General features: G+C 35.5%; 1 protein-coding gene across 9 annotated transcripts in view; it reads left to right on the forward strand.

Moving 5' to 3' along the window:
- Nucleotides 1–17,730, forward strand: part of EPHA5 (EPH receptor A5) — a 372,969-nt gene that overhangs the window by 259,370 nt on the left and 95,869 nt on the right. For 6 of the 9 annotated variants that reach the window (XM_020893703.2, XM_020893705.2, XM_070458345.1 and 3 more), the window contains 2 exons: nt 1,156–1,315; nt 11,330–11,435. In XM_020893703.2, coding sequence (XP_020749362.2) covers nt 1,156–1,315; nt 11,330–11,435 — 266 coding nt within the window. The remainder of the gene's footprint in view (nt 1–1,155; nt 1,316–11,329; nt 11,436–17,730) is intronic. The other 3 variants (XM_020893704.2, XM_020893706.2, XM_020893707.2) reach the window with 1 other exon arrangement.

The raw sequence follows: 17,730 nt of genomic DNA on the forward strand, positions 1-17,730 counted from the left end.
ATATTATATTCATGTTTTCAATTGTTTTCTCATTTAGAAAAAATAAATCCTTTATATGTTGGTCCCCTTAGAGCATTTTTAAAAAATACATTTTTCTGCTTATAAAGACAATATTCACTGAAATATTTAGAAAACAATGATCTTTAGTCATTAACCAGTTATTGTAAGTAAAGATCAATTCTTAAAAAGGTATAAAAAATGTTCTAACTATAAACTATCTTTAATTCATCCTATAATATCAATCATAAATGTAATACATTTCCTTAAGGAAAAGACAAGTTTAGCCAAGAATCACACATAAAAATATAAAGGAAGAGAAAGTTCAAAACAGGAACTGTGTTTCAAATCCTTAAAGATCTAAATTTTTTTATTTGGCATCGTAAACTTCAGAGATAATGAGGAGTTATAGATGGTTTGCCTGGAATTTTGTTACTAGTCAAATCAGGAATAGTTCCTCTTTGTTTCACTTTCTAGAACTATCTTTCCAGTGATTTTTCCCTTTCCTCTTCCATCTCTGTTCACTAGTAACCTGGCCCAAACACATAGAAGTGAAAAACTAGAACTTTTTTAAAAGGAAAAAAAAAAAAAAACTTTGCTTATTTGCATTTTTTCTTTAAAATGTCATTTCAACATAGTGAACTGAAATTAAACTTCTCCAGTGAAGTACTCATTTCTTCTCCCAACACCTAAATATAATTAGAAATAAAATTCACTAAAGATAAAAGATATATGTCTTATCTGGCAGTACATTGGACATTGTAACCTTTCTCTGTAAACAAGCATCATATTAGATGCACTCTAATAAGTCATTTATGAGAAAAACAAGCACACAATTAACAATACTAAAATAGAGTCTGTAAAATAGTGTGTCTTTTAGAAATTGTATTTTTAAAGTTTACATATCTATTTCTGCCCAGGGCAAGCGGTGGATGGGTGGAAAACACATCCACCATCTTTGAGTTCTAGAAAATAGCATTCTGTTTAACTAGCACTCCTAGGATATGTAGGATTTTTTTTCTCTAAAATTATCTTATTTGCACTAATATCAAATCTGTTAGTTTCTGAATCCTTTTCTCATCTCTGACTCTAAATTTTGCCATCATTAGTAATTCATACGTTGTCTTCTTTTTATCTTATCTACATGTATGACCCAAGGACCAAGAGACCAGCTATACAATTATCAAATCTAAAGAGACATCTATAACTGCGGAGGGCTTGAAACCAGCTTCGGTGTATGTCTTCCAAATTCGGGCACGCACAGCAGCAGGCTATGGTGTCTTCAGTCGAAGATTTGAGTTTGAAACCATCCCAGTGTGTAAGTCATTTTAATTACTGTCAGCTCATGTCTCTCTAATGGTTAGCAGAGAAGAGTCAGTGGATCAATACTCTCCCTGGGCATTCTGTCAGTGTCCTGCTCCTCCTCCGTCTCCCAGGCATGACCCCTTCAGGTGGGAAGCATCTGTCGTACTATTACGGTAGGTGAGCGGGTTAACACACGGCGGTCCCCACTCCTCATTGCATTTGGTCTACAGGGAGATGAAACATCAGGAGATGCTTAAGAACTGTTTAAACCTTGCTTTTAAAGACTCTTTCCACTGCTGCCATACTTTATTGAATTATTGCCATTTACTTTTTACTTGTTTTATTGAACTACCCTACTAAGCTTAGTCTTTCTATGAAAATTCCACAGGGAACTTTCATTAAGTATTGAGTTTGGCAAGAAAATGGTGCTTTCAAGAACCAATCTGATTGTTTAAAAAAAATCAAAATCTCTGGCAGCAACTCTGAGTCGATGGTCTGGAAATATTTCTGTAAAAACCTTTCTTGTGCCTTTTTTTTCCCCAAAAAATAGTAAAAATAGCAGAAAGACTTTTCTTTAAAGTCAAGCAAAATATTTAGATTTACTTGTACTAAAGCACACATTAAAAGCAGATGTAGCAGAAGGCAATAGTCTGCTGTATTTATAGATGAAAAAAAAGACACTATTAAAGTCTTGTTAGGAAGAAAATAACAGTAGTGTGAAGTGTCAAGTATGTGTAAATGTATATGTTTGAACATATGCAATACATATATATATACATTTTAAAGTCAAGTTATATAAGAATTAGTGATTGTAAAATGAAGAAATTAAGATGCATATTTCCTTCCTTGGAATACCAACATAAGAGCGTAGTTATCAGATTTACTTTGAAATGATTAGAATTATTAAATTTAAATTTTTTAAAATCTATATAATACAGATCTTAAGAAAATGAAGATATACTTCTGCTTAAAGCATGTTTAACTGAATTATCTAGAAAATAACTTTTATTATTTTAACAGTAACTTTCTAAGTATTGCTTCACTTGATTTTATATAGATTAGAGTGCCATTGTGGAAAAAAGATAAATTATTTTCTTTCCATTCAAGGATAGTCCCTTGTCTGAAGTTTAATTGACCTATTAAAATTTAAGCATTTGATACTATTTAGAAAAGTTTTTAAATATGTTTGATATGAATAGATGTAATTAGAAAATTTCCATAATATTGGCAATGAATTAATTATTTTCTCTCGTACCTTGCACACTGATCCGGCTTTATGACAAAATGTGTGTTCAATACCCTGGCCACCCTCAAAGGCCTTGTTTCTATTCATGCTCATGTGGTTTACCAACTCTGGGAACAAAGCCATAGGGTACATTGTGTTTCACAGTATGCTCTAGTGAGGGGACAACTCTACAAATGAAAAGTGTCACTTTAAAAGATTACAAAATTATACTTAGTTTTAAGAGATTGGCATGTTCAGCAATTAGTTTTTCTTTAGATTTGATAAACTCCCCCACCCTTTTTTTTGGATAGTAGTTTCCAGGATGCCAATACCCATCAATCTGATCATTGAAACAAACAATGTGAGGTCATTTTCCATATAGTTTTACAGAATCTCACCTGAAATTGTCTTCTTTTAAATTTTTCCTACATAATTTCTAGAGTGAAAGAAATGTTGCACAAATGTTTTTATTACAAAATCAGATTTTAGTGTTATTATTACTAGATAATGAAACTCTTTTAGGGACGTATTCTGTACTCCGTCTTAACTTTAGTGTGGAATTTTATATTTACTTGAGTATGTGTACATGTATATGCAAGCATTTTAAGAATGAATTCTTCTTTGTATCAAGTATCTGTTACATACCAATCCCCTTTGACCTTCATGTAGAAACCTGTATACAGTTCAGCAAGAATGTGTTGAGCCTCTATTATACATTGGCTTTGCTAGACTCTAGAGAAATTAACATGAGTAATACATGGAAACTTCTCTCTAGGTGATAGAAGTACAGTCTGTTTAATTCTGAAAATTAGAATGTTTGTGTCAAGGACCGTTTAGAATAGTGTGCGTGTGTTCAGTCACTCATTCATGTCTGACTCTTTGCAATACTAATAGTTTTGTTCATTATTTTTAAATTTGTTATTAACTCCCTACACATCAAAAGATATAGTTAAAATAAGACTTCATTTCGACTTCTATAGCATTTGTGTTATATGCCATTCATTTGACAACTGTTTGTGTAATATTTTGTGAAAACACTTCAGTTGTTTTATTGAGGAATTATTTACTTGATATTAAAATTTAATGCTTCATATACTACTGTATTATTTCTAAAACAGTCTTCAAATACAACATTGCGGGATTTGTGGTATTTTCCCTGGTGTCTCAAACAGTTAAGAATCTGCCTGCAGTATAGGAGACCTGGATTCAATCTCTGGATCAGGAAGATCCCCTGGAGAAGGGAATGGCAACCCATTCCAGTATTCTTGCTTGGAGAATTCCACGGACAGAGGAACCTGTTGGGCTATAGTCCAGGGGTAGCAAAGTATCAGACACGACTGAGTGACTTCCACACATATGTATAGTAAATGTTGGGCCTGTTTTCAGACTCAGTTTAAATGAATAATATCAGTAATTTTAAGTATAAGAATTTGTTGTCCCCAATAGAAATTATCTGTTTAGGCTTGTAGGTAGCAGAGAAGCAGCGTGTAGGTAAATTAAATTTTCCCTCTTAAGGGAGATCTTTAGAGGTCAGTGTCTTGGAAGAGACAAGAAGAATTATAACAGTGGAGTTACGTAAAGCAAAAGAAGGATATGGAGTTATATTTAACCATGGAATTCAGACTTGATTGGGCTCTTTAAAAGTTTAACATTTCTAAAATGTGGGAGGTGGGAACGGATTAGTCTACAGAAAAAAATGAGGAAGACTCATTATGAACATGACTTTGTAAGGAAGTTAAAGAGAGCTCTTTAACACTTTGCAAAGTTATAATATAACTAGGATATTGGAATTGATGAAGTCTTACATTTTCTTGTACTCCTTTGTATGTGAGTGTGCAGACATGTGTATTATGTTATGTACAATCTGGTCACTTGTGAGGGTTTGTGTAGCTAACATCACAGTCAAGATATCAAATAGTATCAACCTCACAAGGATCTCTCTTCTTGCCCTTTTATAACCACAACCACCACCTTCAGGAACAACTCTTGTCCAATAACTAATCTCTGCTGCTGCTGCTGCTAAGTAGCTTCAGTCGTATCCGATTCTGTGACCCCATAGACGGCAGCCCACCAGGCTCCCCATCCCTGGGATTCTCCAGGCAAGAGCAGTGGAGTGGGTTGCCATTTCCTTCTCCAATGCATGAAAGTGAAAAGTAAAAGTGAAGTCGCTCAGTCGTGTCCGACTCTTAGCGACCCCATGGACTGCACTAATCTCTGGCAACCACTAATTTCTTTAAAAAGAATGTGTTTATTTACTTGGCTGCGCCAGGTCTTAGTTGTGGCATGGGATCTTCATTGCATCGTGAGAAATCTTTCATTGTAGTGCATGGCTCCTCTCGTTGTGGCCCCGCAAGCTTCATTGCCCTGCAGCATGTGGGATCTTAGTTCCCCAGCCAGAGATCAAACCCACGTCCCATGCATTGCAAGGCAGATTCTTAACCACTGGACCATCAGAGAAGTTCAGAACTATACATTTCTAATCCACATTTCTAAAATGTTGACATTTTTAAAATGTTTTGAAAATGGAATCATACAGTACATTCCCTTTTAGTTTGGAATTTTTTCCCATGCAGTCTAATTCCCCATAGATTCATCCAGGTTGTGAATATGAAGTCTGTTCCTTTTCATTGTTGAGCAGTATTCCATCATATTCATTGGGAGGACTGATGGTGAATCTGAAACTCCAATAATTTGGTCATCTGGTGGGAAGAACTGACTCCTTGGAAAAGACTCTGATCCTAGGAAAGATTGAAGGCAGGAAGAGAAGGGGATTAAAGAGGATGAGATGGTTGGATGACATCACTGACTCGATGGACATGAATTTGAGCAAGCTCCAAGAGTTGGTGATGAACAGGGAAGCCTGGTGTGCTGCAGTCCATCAGCTCGAAAAGAGTCAGACACAACTGAGTGACTCAACTTAACTGATTCCATGATAAATATGTACCATAGTTTCTTTAAACATTCACCTATTGAAAGATATCTGGGCTGATACCAGTTTTTGCTATTAACATTAACAGTTTTGCTATTAACATAAAAACGCTATGAACATTCATGTATATATTTTTGTCTCAACCTAAACTTTATTTCCTTGGATAACTATTGAAGAGTACAGTTACTGGAGTTGTATGGTAATTGCACATTTATTTTCATAAGAAACTGCCAAACTTTTTTCCAAAGTAACTGTACCATTTTACATGCCCACCGCCAATGTATGAGTGATCAATTTCACCACATTATTATCAACATTTGTTATTGTCACTATTTTATTTTGTCATTTTTGGACAGGTGGGTAGCAATATCTTGATGTTGATTTAATTGAAATCTCTAACAGCCAATGATGGTCCAAATCTTTTCATGTGCTTATTTGTCTGCCATGATGCTTTGAATTTCCATACTAATTCCTGTATACTCATTACAAATCAAAAGTTATAACTTTGATCAGCTTATCCTGATCAAGAAAGTTAATAGATATGTATTTATGTGCGAGAAAATCCTAAATTCTCAGCCTGGCCTTAGAAAACCCTTGTAATCTGTCTCTAACAAACCTGTTTAGCCTCAGTGATTAAACTCAGTGATTCATGTATGTTGCAGTTTCTCTAGAGAATATTTATGTAATATGGATTTGCAACCAGAAGTGAGGAAGCAAAATAAGGGAACACAGCACAATTTCTCAATAGATGCTATCTTAAAGTTTCCAGAGATGATGCAAATATATAATAATTAGCATAAAGAAGCATTATTATTTACTAAAGAACATTAATTTTCATAGTTAACATCCTTTTAATAGTAATATGTTTCATTGCTGCAAAGTTTGCTTTTAAGCATTCCCAAAACATTCCTTTGCTATTTTTCGAGAACAGATTATTAACCAACTAATTCTTAATAAACATATATAAGAAAATAGGCAATATTAATGACTAAAATTCATATCTTTAAATACTAAAATTTTAACAGTATGTAAAAGGATAATCATAAATCATACTGTGCTTACCATTTTTTGACCATTGATAGAGAATGAACAATTGTGAAGGCATTGACAGTATCCTATAAATTCTGTTTATTTTCAATTTAGTTGATGTCTTTGGGGATATTATTGATGCTGTCAGGGCAAACAAAGGAATAAATAATAAAAGTCTTAATGAATTATCTCGAGTTAATTTGAGATAAAAATTAATTAATAAGTGCAAATGAAATAATCAATACTTAAAGCCCATCAAGAAACTTAAAAAATACTACAAGCTTTTAAAAATAAATGTAAATATATTTTAAAAGTTCTTCCTCACAGCTCCTTTGTTAAATTTTTCATTATACAAAAAGATATGATTTCAGTGGGCACTAGATATAAACATGTAAATGTGAATGTATGTGATTTGACGTTACTTGCAAAGTATTTTCATAAAATGTACTAATTTAAATATTTTTAAAAATTTTTGGCATGCCATTAGTAGTTGTTTTAATGCAAAATACTCTCCCATATTTTAGCACATTAAGTTAGACTTCTTGGAAATTACTAAAAAAGAAACTCAGCACCCATTTTTTCCCTCAAAATTAATACTTTGGTTAGTCTGAAATTGTCCGGTTTTTATATTTACTTCTGATTAATCACGCCTATTTCTGTCAATACCTTATTTCTCAGAGTCCCAAACTGGCACATTGAGACCAGAAGGATTTGTTACAGTCAGATTAGAAGGACTATTGAATGCCCTTCTAATTTGAGAGTATTTTTCCATAGGCAGTAGGTATCTATTAATATTTTGTTTGGAGAAACATGATCAAAGTGATATTTTTAGATGTTTCATGTGAGTACCTAGAAGTCAAAAGAAGCACTTAAAGGACCTATGAACCATACTCCAGCGAATTTGAATCAAAACACCTATGAACCATACTACAGCAACTTTGATCAAATAGGTAAATAGTTAATGGAAGAAAAAAGTAATACATGGGGAGAAACATAGAAGAGAAACAAAACATATTTGGTAATTAAGACTAAATAGGAGTCAAGAAAAATTCAGTTCTACTTAAACCAGAAAGAGACAAAACTAGTCTAGTTTGTTAGACTGAGTTAGGTTTGTTTATTTACATATGCTGTGCTTAGTCACTCAGTTCTGTCCAACTGTTTGGGACCCCATGGTCTGTAGCCCACCAGGACCCTCTGTCCATAGGGATTCTCCAGGCAAGAATACTGGAGTGGGTTTCCATGTCCTCCTCCAGGGGATCTCCTCAACCCAGGGATTGAACTCAGGTCTCCCACACTGCAGGTGGATTCTTTACCATTTGAGCCACTAGCGAAGCCTGTTGATTTAGATACAATTTTTAAATGCCTTTGAGGGTGGATGTGGTCTAAGGGTCAATTTATTATTATTTTTTATGTATTTATTTTTGGCTGCGCTGAGTCTTCGTTACTATGTGCACTTTTCTCTAGTTACGGCAGGTGGAGGCTGCCCTGTAGTTGCAGTAAGTACACTTCTCACTGGGGTGGCTTCTTTTGTTGCAAAGCATGGGCTGGAGGGCACATGAGCTTTAGTAGCTGCAGCCTGTGGACTCAGTAGCTGCAGCTCCCAGGCTTTAGATCACAGGCTCAATAGTTGTAGCCAACAGGCCCTGTTGCTCCATGGCATGTGGGATCCTTTCAGATCAGGGATTGAACCTGTGTCTTCTGCATTGATTGGTGGAGTCTTTACCACTGGGAGCCCCCCAGGGAAGCCCAAGAATCAGTTTTTTAAACATGTTTATTTTTAATGTGAAAATAAAATCCAAATAAATGGAAACAGTATTTTTTTTAATAGAATGATCCTTTGATGAGAAATAAGAGTTGGAGATATAAATGTGGAACTCCTCAGCTTATGTTGTTCAGTCACTCTGTCATGTCTGACTCAACTTTTAGCTAACTGATGCCATGAGCAAAGACATATCTATGAGAGACAGGAAGAAAAAGAGGTAAGATGGAAATAGAAAGAAAGAAAGAAGTGAGCAGGATAAAGAACCAGCATTCATCAAGAATTGTTCACACGTAAAATATGGGAAGAGAATTCAGCATCAGTAGAACTGACAAAGCAGTGTTTCAGAGCAGGAGAAAGAGAAATCAGCTCATCTCATGTATGGAAACCAAGAGGAGAAGAGTTTTAAAGATGGAGTGTATGTTCAACAGGGTCAAATACCTCATTACAGTGTATGGTAGGGTAAATGGGGGATTACCTGATGGCTCAGATGGTAAAGAATATGCCTGCAATGTAGGAGACCTGGGTTTAATCCCTGGGTCCAGAAGATCCCCTGGAGAAGGAAATGGCAACCCACTCCAGTGTTCTTGCCTGGAGAATCCCGTGGACAGAGGAGCCTGGTGGGCTTCATAGTCCATGGGGTCACAAAGATTCGGACATGACTGAGCAACTAACACTTTGACTTTCACTTTGTGAAGTAAATGGAGAATTTGCATTTGACAGATATCATATCATGCATAGAACTCAAAGGCAGAAGAAGAAAAGTTTCAGAAAAAAAATTAATAATGTTGGTTCTTAGAAGATGCTGTTTTTCAGTCACTAATTCATGTCCAACTCTTTGCGACCCCGTGGACTGCAGTTTGCTAGGCTTCCCTGTCCTTCACCAGTTCCCAGAACTTGCCCAGACTCATGTGTGTTGAATCAGTGAGGCTGGTTCTAAATGAGTCAGTCAGGATGCTGAAAAATAGAAGAGAATAAAAATGATGGATAAAACAGGAGATAATATGTATATATTATATCTCCTGTTTAAATAAGCCTGGCAATAGTTGAAGCACTATGCTAAGAGTTATCTCTAAGCAGAAATATAATGATCCCTGGAAATTATCCCTCTCTGGGGATTAATGAAATGAGACTTTACAAGGTTAAATAATTTGCCTTAATCCATATGTATAGTAAATGCTGGAACTGTTTTCAGACTCAATTTAAATTAATAATATCAGTAAGTTTAGGTATAAGAATTTGTTGTCCCCAAGAGAAATTATCTCATAGGTTTGTAGATAGCAAAGAAGCAGACTGTAAGGAAATGAAAATTTTCCCCCAGAGGGAGATTTTAAAGATCAGCGCCTTGGAAGAGACAGGAAAAAATTCAAACAGTGGAGGTAGGTAAAGCAAAAGAAAGGTATGCTGTTATATTTAACCGTGGAATTCAGACTTGATCAGTCTTTTTTATCTATAGAATTTAACATTTCTAAAATATAGGAGGTGGGAATGGATTAGTCTACTGAGAAAATGAGGAAGACTCATTATGAGCATGACTTTGTAATGAAATTAAGAGAGGATCAAAAGCTTTGAAGTCCAAATGAAATAACATTGAGATTATTTGGACCAAGTCTTCATGGTTTTCTCAAGAAACAGTGCCACCTGCCTAAAGCAGATTTAAAGAACTGAGGGGAAAAAAGTAATTTGAATTTGCAAATTAATAAAGCTAATCTTGGGGGAGGCTCCTACCTATGATAGTGGGGTAGCTTTGCCCTACCACGTTTATACTGCTCACTGGTAATAAATTCTCTACCATGCATCTCAGTAGCAAAGGACAGGAAAGAACAGGGTAAAGAGACTTTGTATCACAACTCTTGTTATCCAAGAAAAGGGAGAGGAAGAGTACAGATTTAGATTGTAAACAATAGTTTTTCTCATCCATGAACCAGTTGTTGTCAATATTGGATTCTTGAAGATTGATCTGAAAGGGTGAAAATGTAGATCTGTGTAAGAAGGTTGTCAGAGAATCAGTCAATTTTGGTTGAAAGAATCAATGAAGAGATGACAAGCCTAGAACAGGAAACATTTGAATGTCCAAAACTATTGATAGGACCAAGATCAGGTAAGAGATTGTAAAAAAAAAAAAACAGGAAGTACAGTTGTTATTAGTTTTGGTGACTTAAAATTTGTTATCATAGAGGTGAACTTATCTAAGTTCACTCGGAATTTATCAAAATATAAAGTAACCCAATAAACATGCTAAGTATCCCACTGAGGGTTTATTGAGAACATTAATAAATATATTTTGCTCTATAGATTTCTTATTTTAATCAACTTAGTTTTAGTTATCAGCACAAAAGAAAAATTTGTTTTTAGAAGCAACTGTCTGATTATGTCCATATTCCTCTTATTATGGTAATTGTGTTATTAAAATATAAAATATTCCATCTAAATACACGTATTAAAAAAGATCATGTAAACAAATATAATCTTAATGTAGACTTAAAATTCTAAATGATATCGATATTTTTGAAAATGTGGTCCTAATAATGGAGGTATATTTAGTGATTATATTCTTCTTGAAATATTGATTTTTAAAATTATATTGATAATAGTGATATCATATGAGGTCATAGCCACATCATTTTGGACATTTCAACTGATGTCTCTAAGAAAAAGTCCTATCTAAGATAATGAGGCATTTTTTCCTAGAGAACAGCCACATGCAAACTCTAAAAATATCAAATCACATATACTTAATATCTCCTATTTAGGAGGTGTTTGAAATTACAGACTAAGTTCCAATTTTTTTCTTGCAAGCCTAAGATTGCTAAATGAATACTATGTGAACAATGACATTCATTTTTTATGATGACAGGGAAATAATCAGTGACTTAGTTGGTCTTCCAGATTTCCATTTGGAAAATAAATATTTTCTCCTAAAAATGTCTTTTCAATTACACATGGTTGAGAAGAGATATTAGGGGGAAATCTCAGCCAAGTGTGGGTGAATTGCTTAAACTGTGCATTGATTACTATTAAGCAGCTCTTATTTGAATGCATATGATCACTTTAACCACAGGCTCCATTTTCTGTCTCCTATCAGCAGTTGCAGCCTCCAGCGATCAAAGCCAGATTCCTATAATTGCTGTGTCTGTGACAGTGGGAGTCATTTTGTTGGCAGTGGTTATCGGCTTCCTCCTCAGTGGAAGGTAAGACAGGAAGCTGTGCCTCTGAACTTCTGCAGCTGATCTCTGCCTTACCTTGATCTGACCGTTTGACTGTTAATCACATCCCAAAACAAATCAGGCAAGTGATATATCATTAGATAGCCTCTATGTAGGATATATTTCTTAAGCTTTACCTTGTCCGTGTGAGTGCTAACTTTCAAGCACACAATTTCTCTTTGCCAGGTATATTCTCTTCACATGAATAGTATTAACTTGTTATTATTTATTATGTTGTTAATATAACCATATCTTTTCCTGATATAGTTTATTTTAACCTGTTTTTTTTCCTCTCAAAAGTATTTGTCAGTATATCCTCTCAAAGGTTTTAATTGTAGTGTTTAGGAAGGCCTGTGTCTCTGCCTATTGTTTGAGAAGAATAAGACTAATAATTCCAGTTTAGCCAGCATTCTATCCTAACAGGGTGATGGATACTCTGACAAACAGGCATTTTGAGAAATCACCACCCCATTTTTATGACTGCCTTTAAATTCAGCTTCTGAGTGATTTCAACCTGAAAATATCAATCAGAGTGTCTACTGATTTAAAGTGAATTTTATTGAATGTTATATCAATAGATACATTAATATGTGCATTAAATATCTACATTTTTCACTTTGAACAAAGAAGCAGAGCCTCCAATAAGAGTTCACGGGGAAGGTGTTTCCTGACATAGGTCAAAGCATAATCAATCTTTCTAAAAATAAATAAATAAACGAAAACATGAGTGTGTTCTATTCCTGCAACAAACATATTTCCGTTTTTCATCCAGGCCACTGTTAGAAAGGATATTCAGTAATGAGAGCTGTCCATTTGAAAATGCTCTGATGTGAGACTGTTACAGAAAACCTGATAAGTCTTCATGAAAGTATTAAAACCTAAAGAAATATTTGAAAATATACTATGATTCAAAAAAGTCAAGAAATCAATATTCATATTGGTTTTGTACTGTTTTACTCATTTACTTTTGACTCTCCGGCACCTATTCAACCAATAAATATGTAGAATTAGACATTTTCAGTTATCCTGCATATTGTATTATGAAAAGATTTATGACTACTTTATTTTCATAAAATAAATTTCATAAAACACTGTCACTTCCTTTGAACATCCTTTTTCTTTCCCCCGAATTCTCTTTCTTCTAGTTCTTGTTCATTTATGAGTGTTCAAAGTTTTCTTAAGAAATCATTGCTTGCTTTTACTATTAGAATAGCAGTGGTTCACTTTCAGAATTGCTAGCTGGGAAGCAGTCTGTGTTCTATTGAGGACTGCCAGCCCTGCTCAAGCCAGAACCTGGCTGGATCGTGCTCCAATGATCTATTCTCTCTGAAGTCACTTAGGGAGAATGCTCTACTTTTGTCCTTGCTTTCTGGAAGAGAATCTAACTCCACCAGTCCTGTCATAAAAACTTTGCTTAGATTTTGATCAAGTAAAGTAATTGATTTGAGTGAATTATAACTACTAAAACAACTATGATGATATAATCTGTCTTTTCTACCCAAAAGGGTGGTTGACTATCATACATTTGCAGAGCTGGTTTGTGATATCAGTTATTTACTTGTGACTGAGATGCTGGTTGGCCTATTTCTTTCCAGTAAATCCAGAAGTGTTACTCAGGTATAGGCACATGGGAATCATAAGAAGACATTATTTGTCTGGTCCACTGAATAAAAATGGAGGAAAGGGGCAAGGTCTAGAGATCAATATGTTTGTGTGTTTGAAGATTTATTAGAGAGCAGATAAAATACAAGAAGCATTTTACTGTAGACTTACAGTTTATCTATGTAACCTAAGTATTGTTAATGTGAATTTACTGATGACATTCAGCTAGGGATCCTCGCTGACCTATATATGAATCAAACACTTTCCCCTGCCCCCATTTTTTCCTTAATATATATAAAACTGACTTAAAAGCAATTCACTTCGTTACATCTGCAGCATTAGACAAAGTGAGAGAAGTTTCAGTATACCTACTGCTTGGTAACTGAAGAACAGTATAGCTTTAGCATGCATGCACACACGTATACAAATCCATATGCATTAGAAACTACCATACAAGAATAACTAAATTTTAGTGTCTAGAAATATTTACTGTATTTCTCAGTTGAATTAAAATTATATCTACCCCTAAGAAGAGAAGCTTAATTTTCAGCATTATTAAACCCAAATCTTGATAATTTTGGATATAGTGTATTGCAGAAGTATATTACTTTTTAAAAAATAGCAGCAATTATAATTTGGACACTGTTATGTTGAGACTAGGAATTTACAGGTTAAAGGAAAACACACTTTACTAAAAATTAATCTGAGATTTATATTTCTTTACCAGCAAATTTTCTGCATGAAACTTTAATTGCTTCATTTTATTGGATGTGCATTCTTGAATTTCAGGGAGCATTTGTCTTATGATAGAAATATCTCTGGCTATTTTATTTTACTTTTCATGAGCTTAAATAGACTTTTTTAGAAGTTAAATGATACGAGTCTAAAGGGACTTTTCATATCTCATTCAAGGCAATTTTTTGTTGGGACTAAGAAAATCTTATCTACCTTGTAGTACCTGGAGTATACGGAATTAATAAAGTTTTGTCAAATTAAAGAAAAACTAAATGAAGAGATATGGGCAAAACCTAACAAAAATTTGGGGAATTATCTTTAAAACACTAGCAAATTACTGAAAAAAGTCTGTACTAGGAATGGTCAAAGGACATTGACATTGAATTATACATATTTCTCCTTATGCTAGAATATGTTTGATGAACACAAAAATATAGTAGCATTTAGACTCCACCCTCACTTTGAACTTCTCTTTTATCACCTTTTAACTTCTTGAATATTTTATAAACCAGATATTTGCTCCTGGTTAAAAGCTCTGTTAATTACAAATAATTTAACTTCTCAGTGGTGATAAAGACTTAAATTTGATATATTGCAAATATATTACTATCTGTATGTGATATTCACTGAAGTTTATATCATCATTTGGGCATGGGAGAACGTATGTCTTGAAGGTACATCAGTCAGTTCAGTTTAGTTGTTCAGTCTTGTCCGACTCTTTGCAACCCCATGGACTGCAGCCCCACCAAACTTGCCTGTCCATCAGCAACTCCCGGAGCTTACTCAGACTCATGTCCATTGAGTCAGTGATGCCATCCAACAATCTCATCCTCTGCCATCCCCTTCTCTTCCCGTCTTTCCCACCATCAGGGTCTTTTCTGATGAGTCAGTTCTTCACATCAGGTGGCCAAAGTATTGAAGTTTCAGAGATAAATAAAAGACTTTTAAACCAAAATCATTTTTTTTTCATGGTAATTTTTTCCTTTTGGAAAAAATGGTGGTATGATTCATTAATTCAAGAAGTATTTGGCTTCTTATTAAATGCCTGTCATAAATCTTCTGTTAGGAAAAACAACGGCTTGGTGCTAAAATATGCTGGATCTAGAAACTTTTCTTCAAGCTCTTTTGTAGCCAAATAAGATAATTGTACAGGCATTTTGAAGGCAGCTATTTAGTTCAGACGAGTGCCAGAGCTCTGCCCACATTTTATATAAAAGCACAATAACTTCTGAAATGAATCCTTTTTATAGGATATGAAGTATTCTAAAACCTTCAGAGAAGCATTTTTGCCTAGTGGAAGCAACACAATAATAATATTGATAATAGTAAGTTTAATATTTTCTAGATGAATGTCATATGACCTGCTAGTAGGCACTGTTCCAAGGACTTCAAATGTAATACCTCACAGCTCCTATGTCTCATTATTAGCTCTATCTCCAATTTATACTTCATAAAAGTTATCTCCTTGATGTTTCTTGAATATTGTAAAAATAGCCTACCTGTAAGGCTTTTGCACCAACTCTTACTGTCTAAAATTCTTTTGCCCCAGAAAGAAACAGGACTTTCTCCTTCTTTCTTTGCTTAACCTCATTCTCTCAATTGAGTTTTCTGTAATAATGGCCCATGATTTCTTCTTCTGTGCATCAGATCTTCCTTACCCTGACTTGCCTCAGCATAGCACCCATTGCCATTATAGTATACATATTAATATTTGTGCGTATATTTTGTCTTCCCTGGTGGCTCAGTTGGTGAAGAGTCTGCCTGCAGTGCAGAAGAAAGTGTGTATATTTGTATCTATTTGGTTTATTTTCTGTCTCCCATACTTGAATATAAGTTTCAGAATGACAGGGATTTATATCTGCAGGTTCCCTCACCTTAGGACAATATCTCGGACATAAATTATACAGTTAGTTGATAAGGGCCTGGTTCTTGGGCACATCTCTAACTCTAGAGATCCTTCCTCTTCACTATTTAACTTTCCTATAACTTATATCATTCAACTGTATGATTTTGGTGAAACTCTGAACTCCTATATGTGAAGCCAGTGGGTTTCTACTGCTAAAAATAATAGTATTAACATTTAAAAACTTTCTAAACTGATATAATATGAATAAAATAACCCTTAGAAATTAATGTCAGTGATATTTTGACCCTAAAGTAAACTAAAGAACATATTGGGTTAGGGACTTCACTGGTGGTGCAGTGGATATGGAAAACTCAGCAGTGGCCACAGGACTGGAAAAGGTCAGTTTTCATTCCAATCCCAAAGAAAGGCAATGCCAAAGAATGCTCAAACTACTGCACAATTGCACGGATCTCACATGCTGGTAAAGTAATGCTTAAAATTCTCCAAGCCAGGCTTCAGCAATACATGAACCGTAAACTTCCAGATGTTCAAGCTGGTTTTAGAAAAGGCAGAGGAACCAGAGATCAAATTGCCAGCATCTGCTGGATCATTGAAAAAGCAAGAGGGTTCCATAAAAACATCTATTTCTGCTTTATTGACTATGCCAAAGCCTTTGACTGTGTGGATCACAATAAACTATGGAAAACTGTAAAGGAGATGGAAATACCAGACCACCTGACCTGCCTCTTGAGAAACCTGTATGCAGGCCAGGAAGTGACAGAACTGGACATGGAACAACAGACTGGTTCCAAATAGATAAAGAAGTATGTCAAGGCTGTATATTGTCACCCTGCTTATTTAACTTATATGCAGAGTATATTGTGAGAAATGCTGGGCTGGATGGAGCACAAGCTGGAATCAAGATTGCCCGGAGAAATATCAATAACCTCAGATATGCAGATGACACCACCCTTATGGGCAGAAAGTGAAGAGGAACTAAAAAGCCTCTTGATGAAAGTGAAAGAGGAGAGTGAGAAAGTTGGTTTCAAGCTCAACATTCAGAAAACTAAGATCATGGCATCTGGTCCCATCACTTCATGGCAAATAGATGGGGAAACAGTGGAAACAGTGTCAGACTTTATTTTTTTGGGCTCCAAAATCACTGCAGATGGTGATTGCAGCCATGAAATTAAAAGACGCTTGCTCCTTGGAAGGAAAGTTATGACCAACCTAGATAGCATATTAAAAAGCAGAGACATTACTTTGCCAACAAAGGTCCATCTAGTCAAGGCTATGTTTTTTCCAGTAGTCATGAACGGATGTGAGAGTTGGACTATGAAGAAAGCTAAGCACTGAAGATTTTGAACTGTGGTGTTGGAGAAGACTCTTGAGAGTCCCTTGGACTCAAGGAGATCCAACCAGTCCATCCTAATGGAGATTAGTCCTGGGTGTTCATTGGAAGGACTGATGCTGAAGCTGAAACTCCAATACTTTGGCTACCTCATGCGAAGAGTTGACTCATTGGAAAAGACCCTCATACTGGGAGGGATTGGGGGCAGAAGGAGAAGGGGCTGACAGAGGATGAGATGGCTGGATGGCATCACTGACTCAATGGACACGAGTTTAAGTAATCTCCAGGAGTTTGTGATGGACAGGGAGGCCTGGCGTGCTGCAGCTCATGGGGTCTCAAAGAGTCGGACAAGACTGAGCGACTGAACTGAACTGAGGTAGAGCCCACGGGCTCTGATATGTACTGAGAGATTGAAGGAGGAATATCCGTGCAGAGGTGACAGAGAAGGTGTGATCCGTGAAGAGGCAGGAGACCAGATGATTGTTGGATTCCTAAAGTGGGACTGGTCACCACCTTGAATCCATCCCCCATGTTAGAGCTCTTGACCTGCATCTTCACAGGTGACACAGGCTCTGACAGGAACCTGATACACAGCCCCACAGAGTAAATCAGTCAGCAGCACTGAGACCTTAACTAAGAACAGTATGGGAAGGCATGCTTCATGGCAGCACATTTAGAGCTTATGCCTGAATCTGAAGTAAAGTCAATCTCAGACAAAGCACGCGGCCTAAGAATGACGAGAGAGG

This window comes from Odocoileus virginianus, chromosome 29, assembly GCF_023699985.2.
Source record: "Odocoileus virginianus isolate 20LAN1187 ecotype Illinois chromosome 29, Ovbor_1.2, whole genome shotgun sequence".
NCBI classification, from domain to species: Eukaryota; Metazoa; Chordata; class Mammalia; order Artiodactyla; family Cervidae; genus Odocoileus; species Odocoileus virginianus.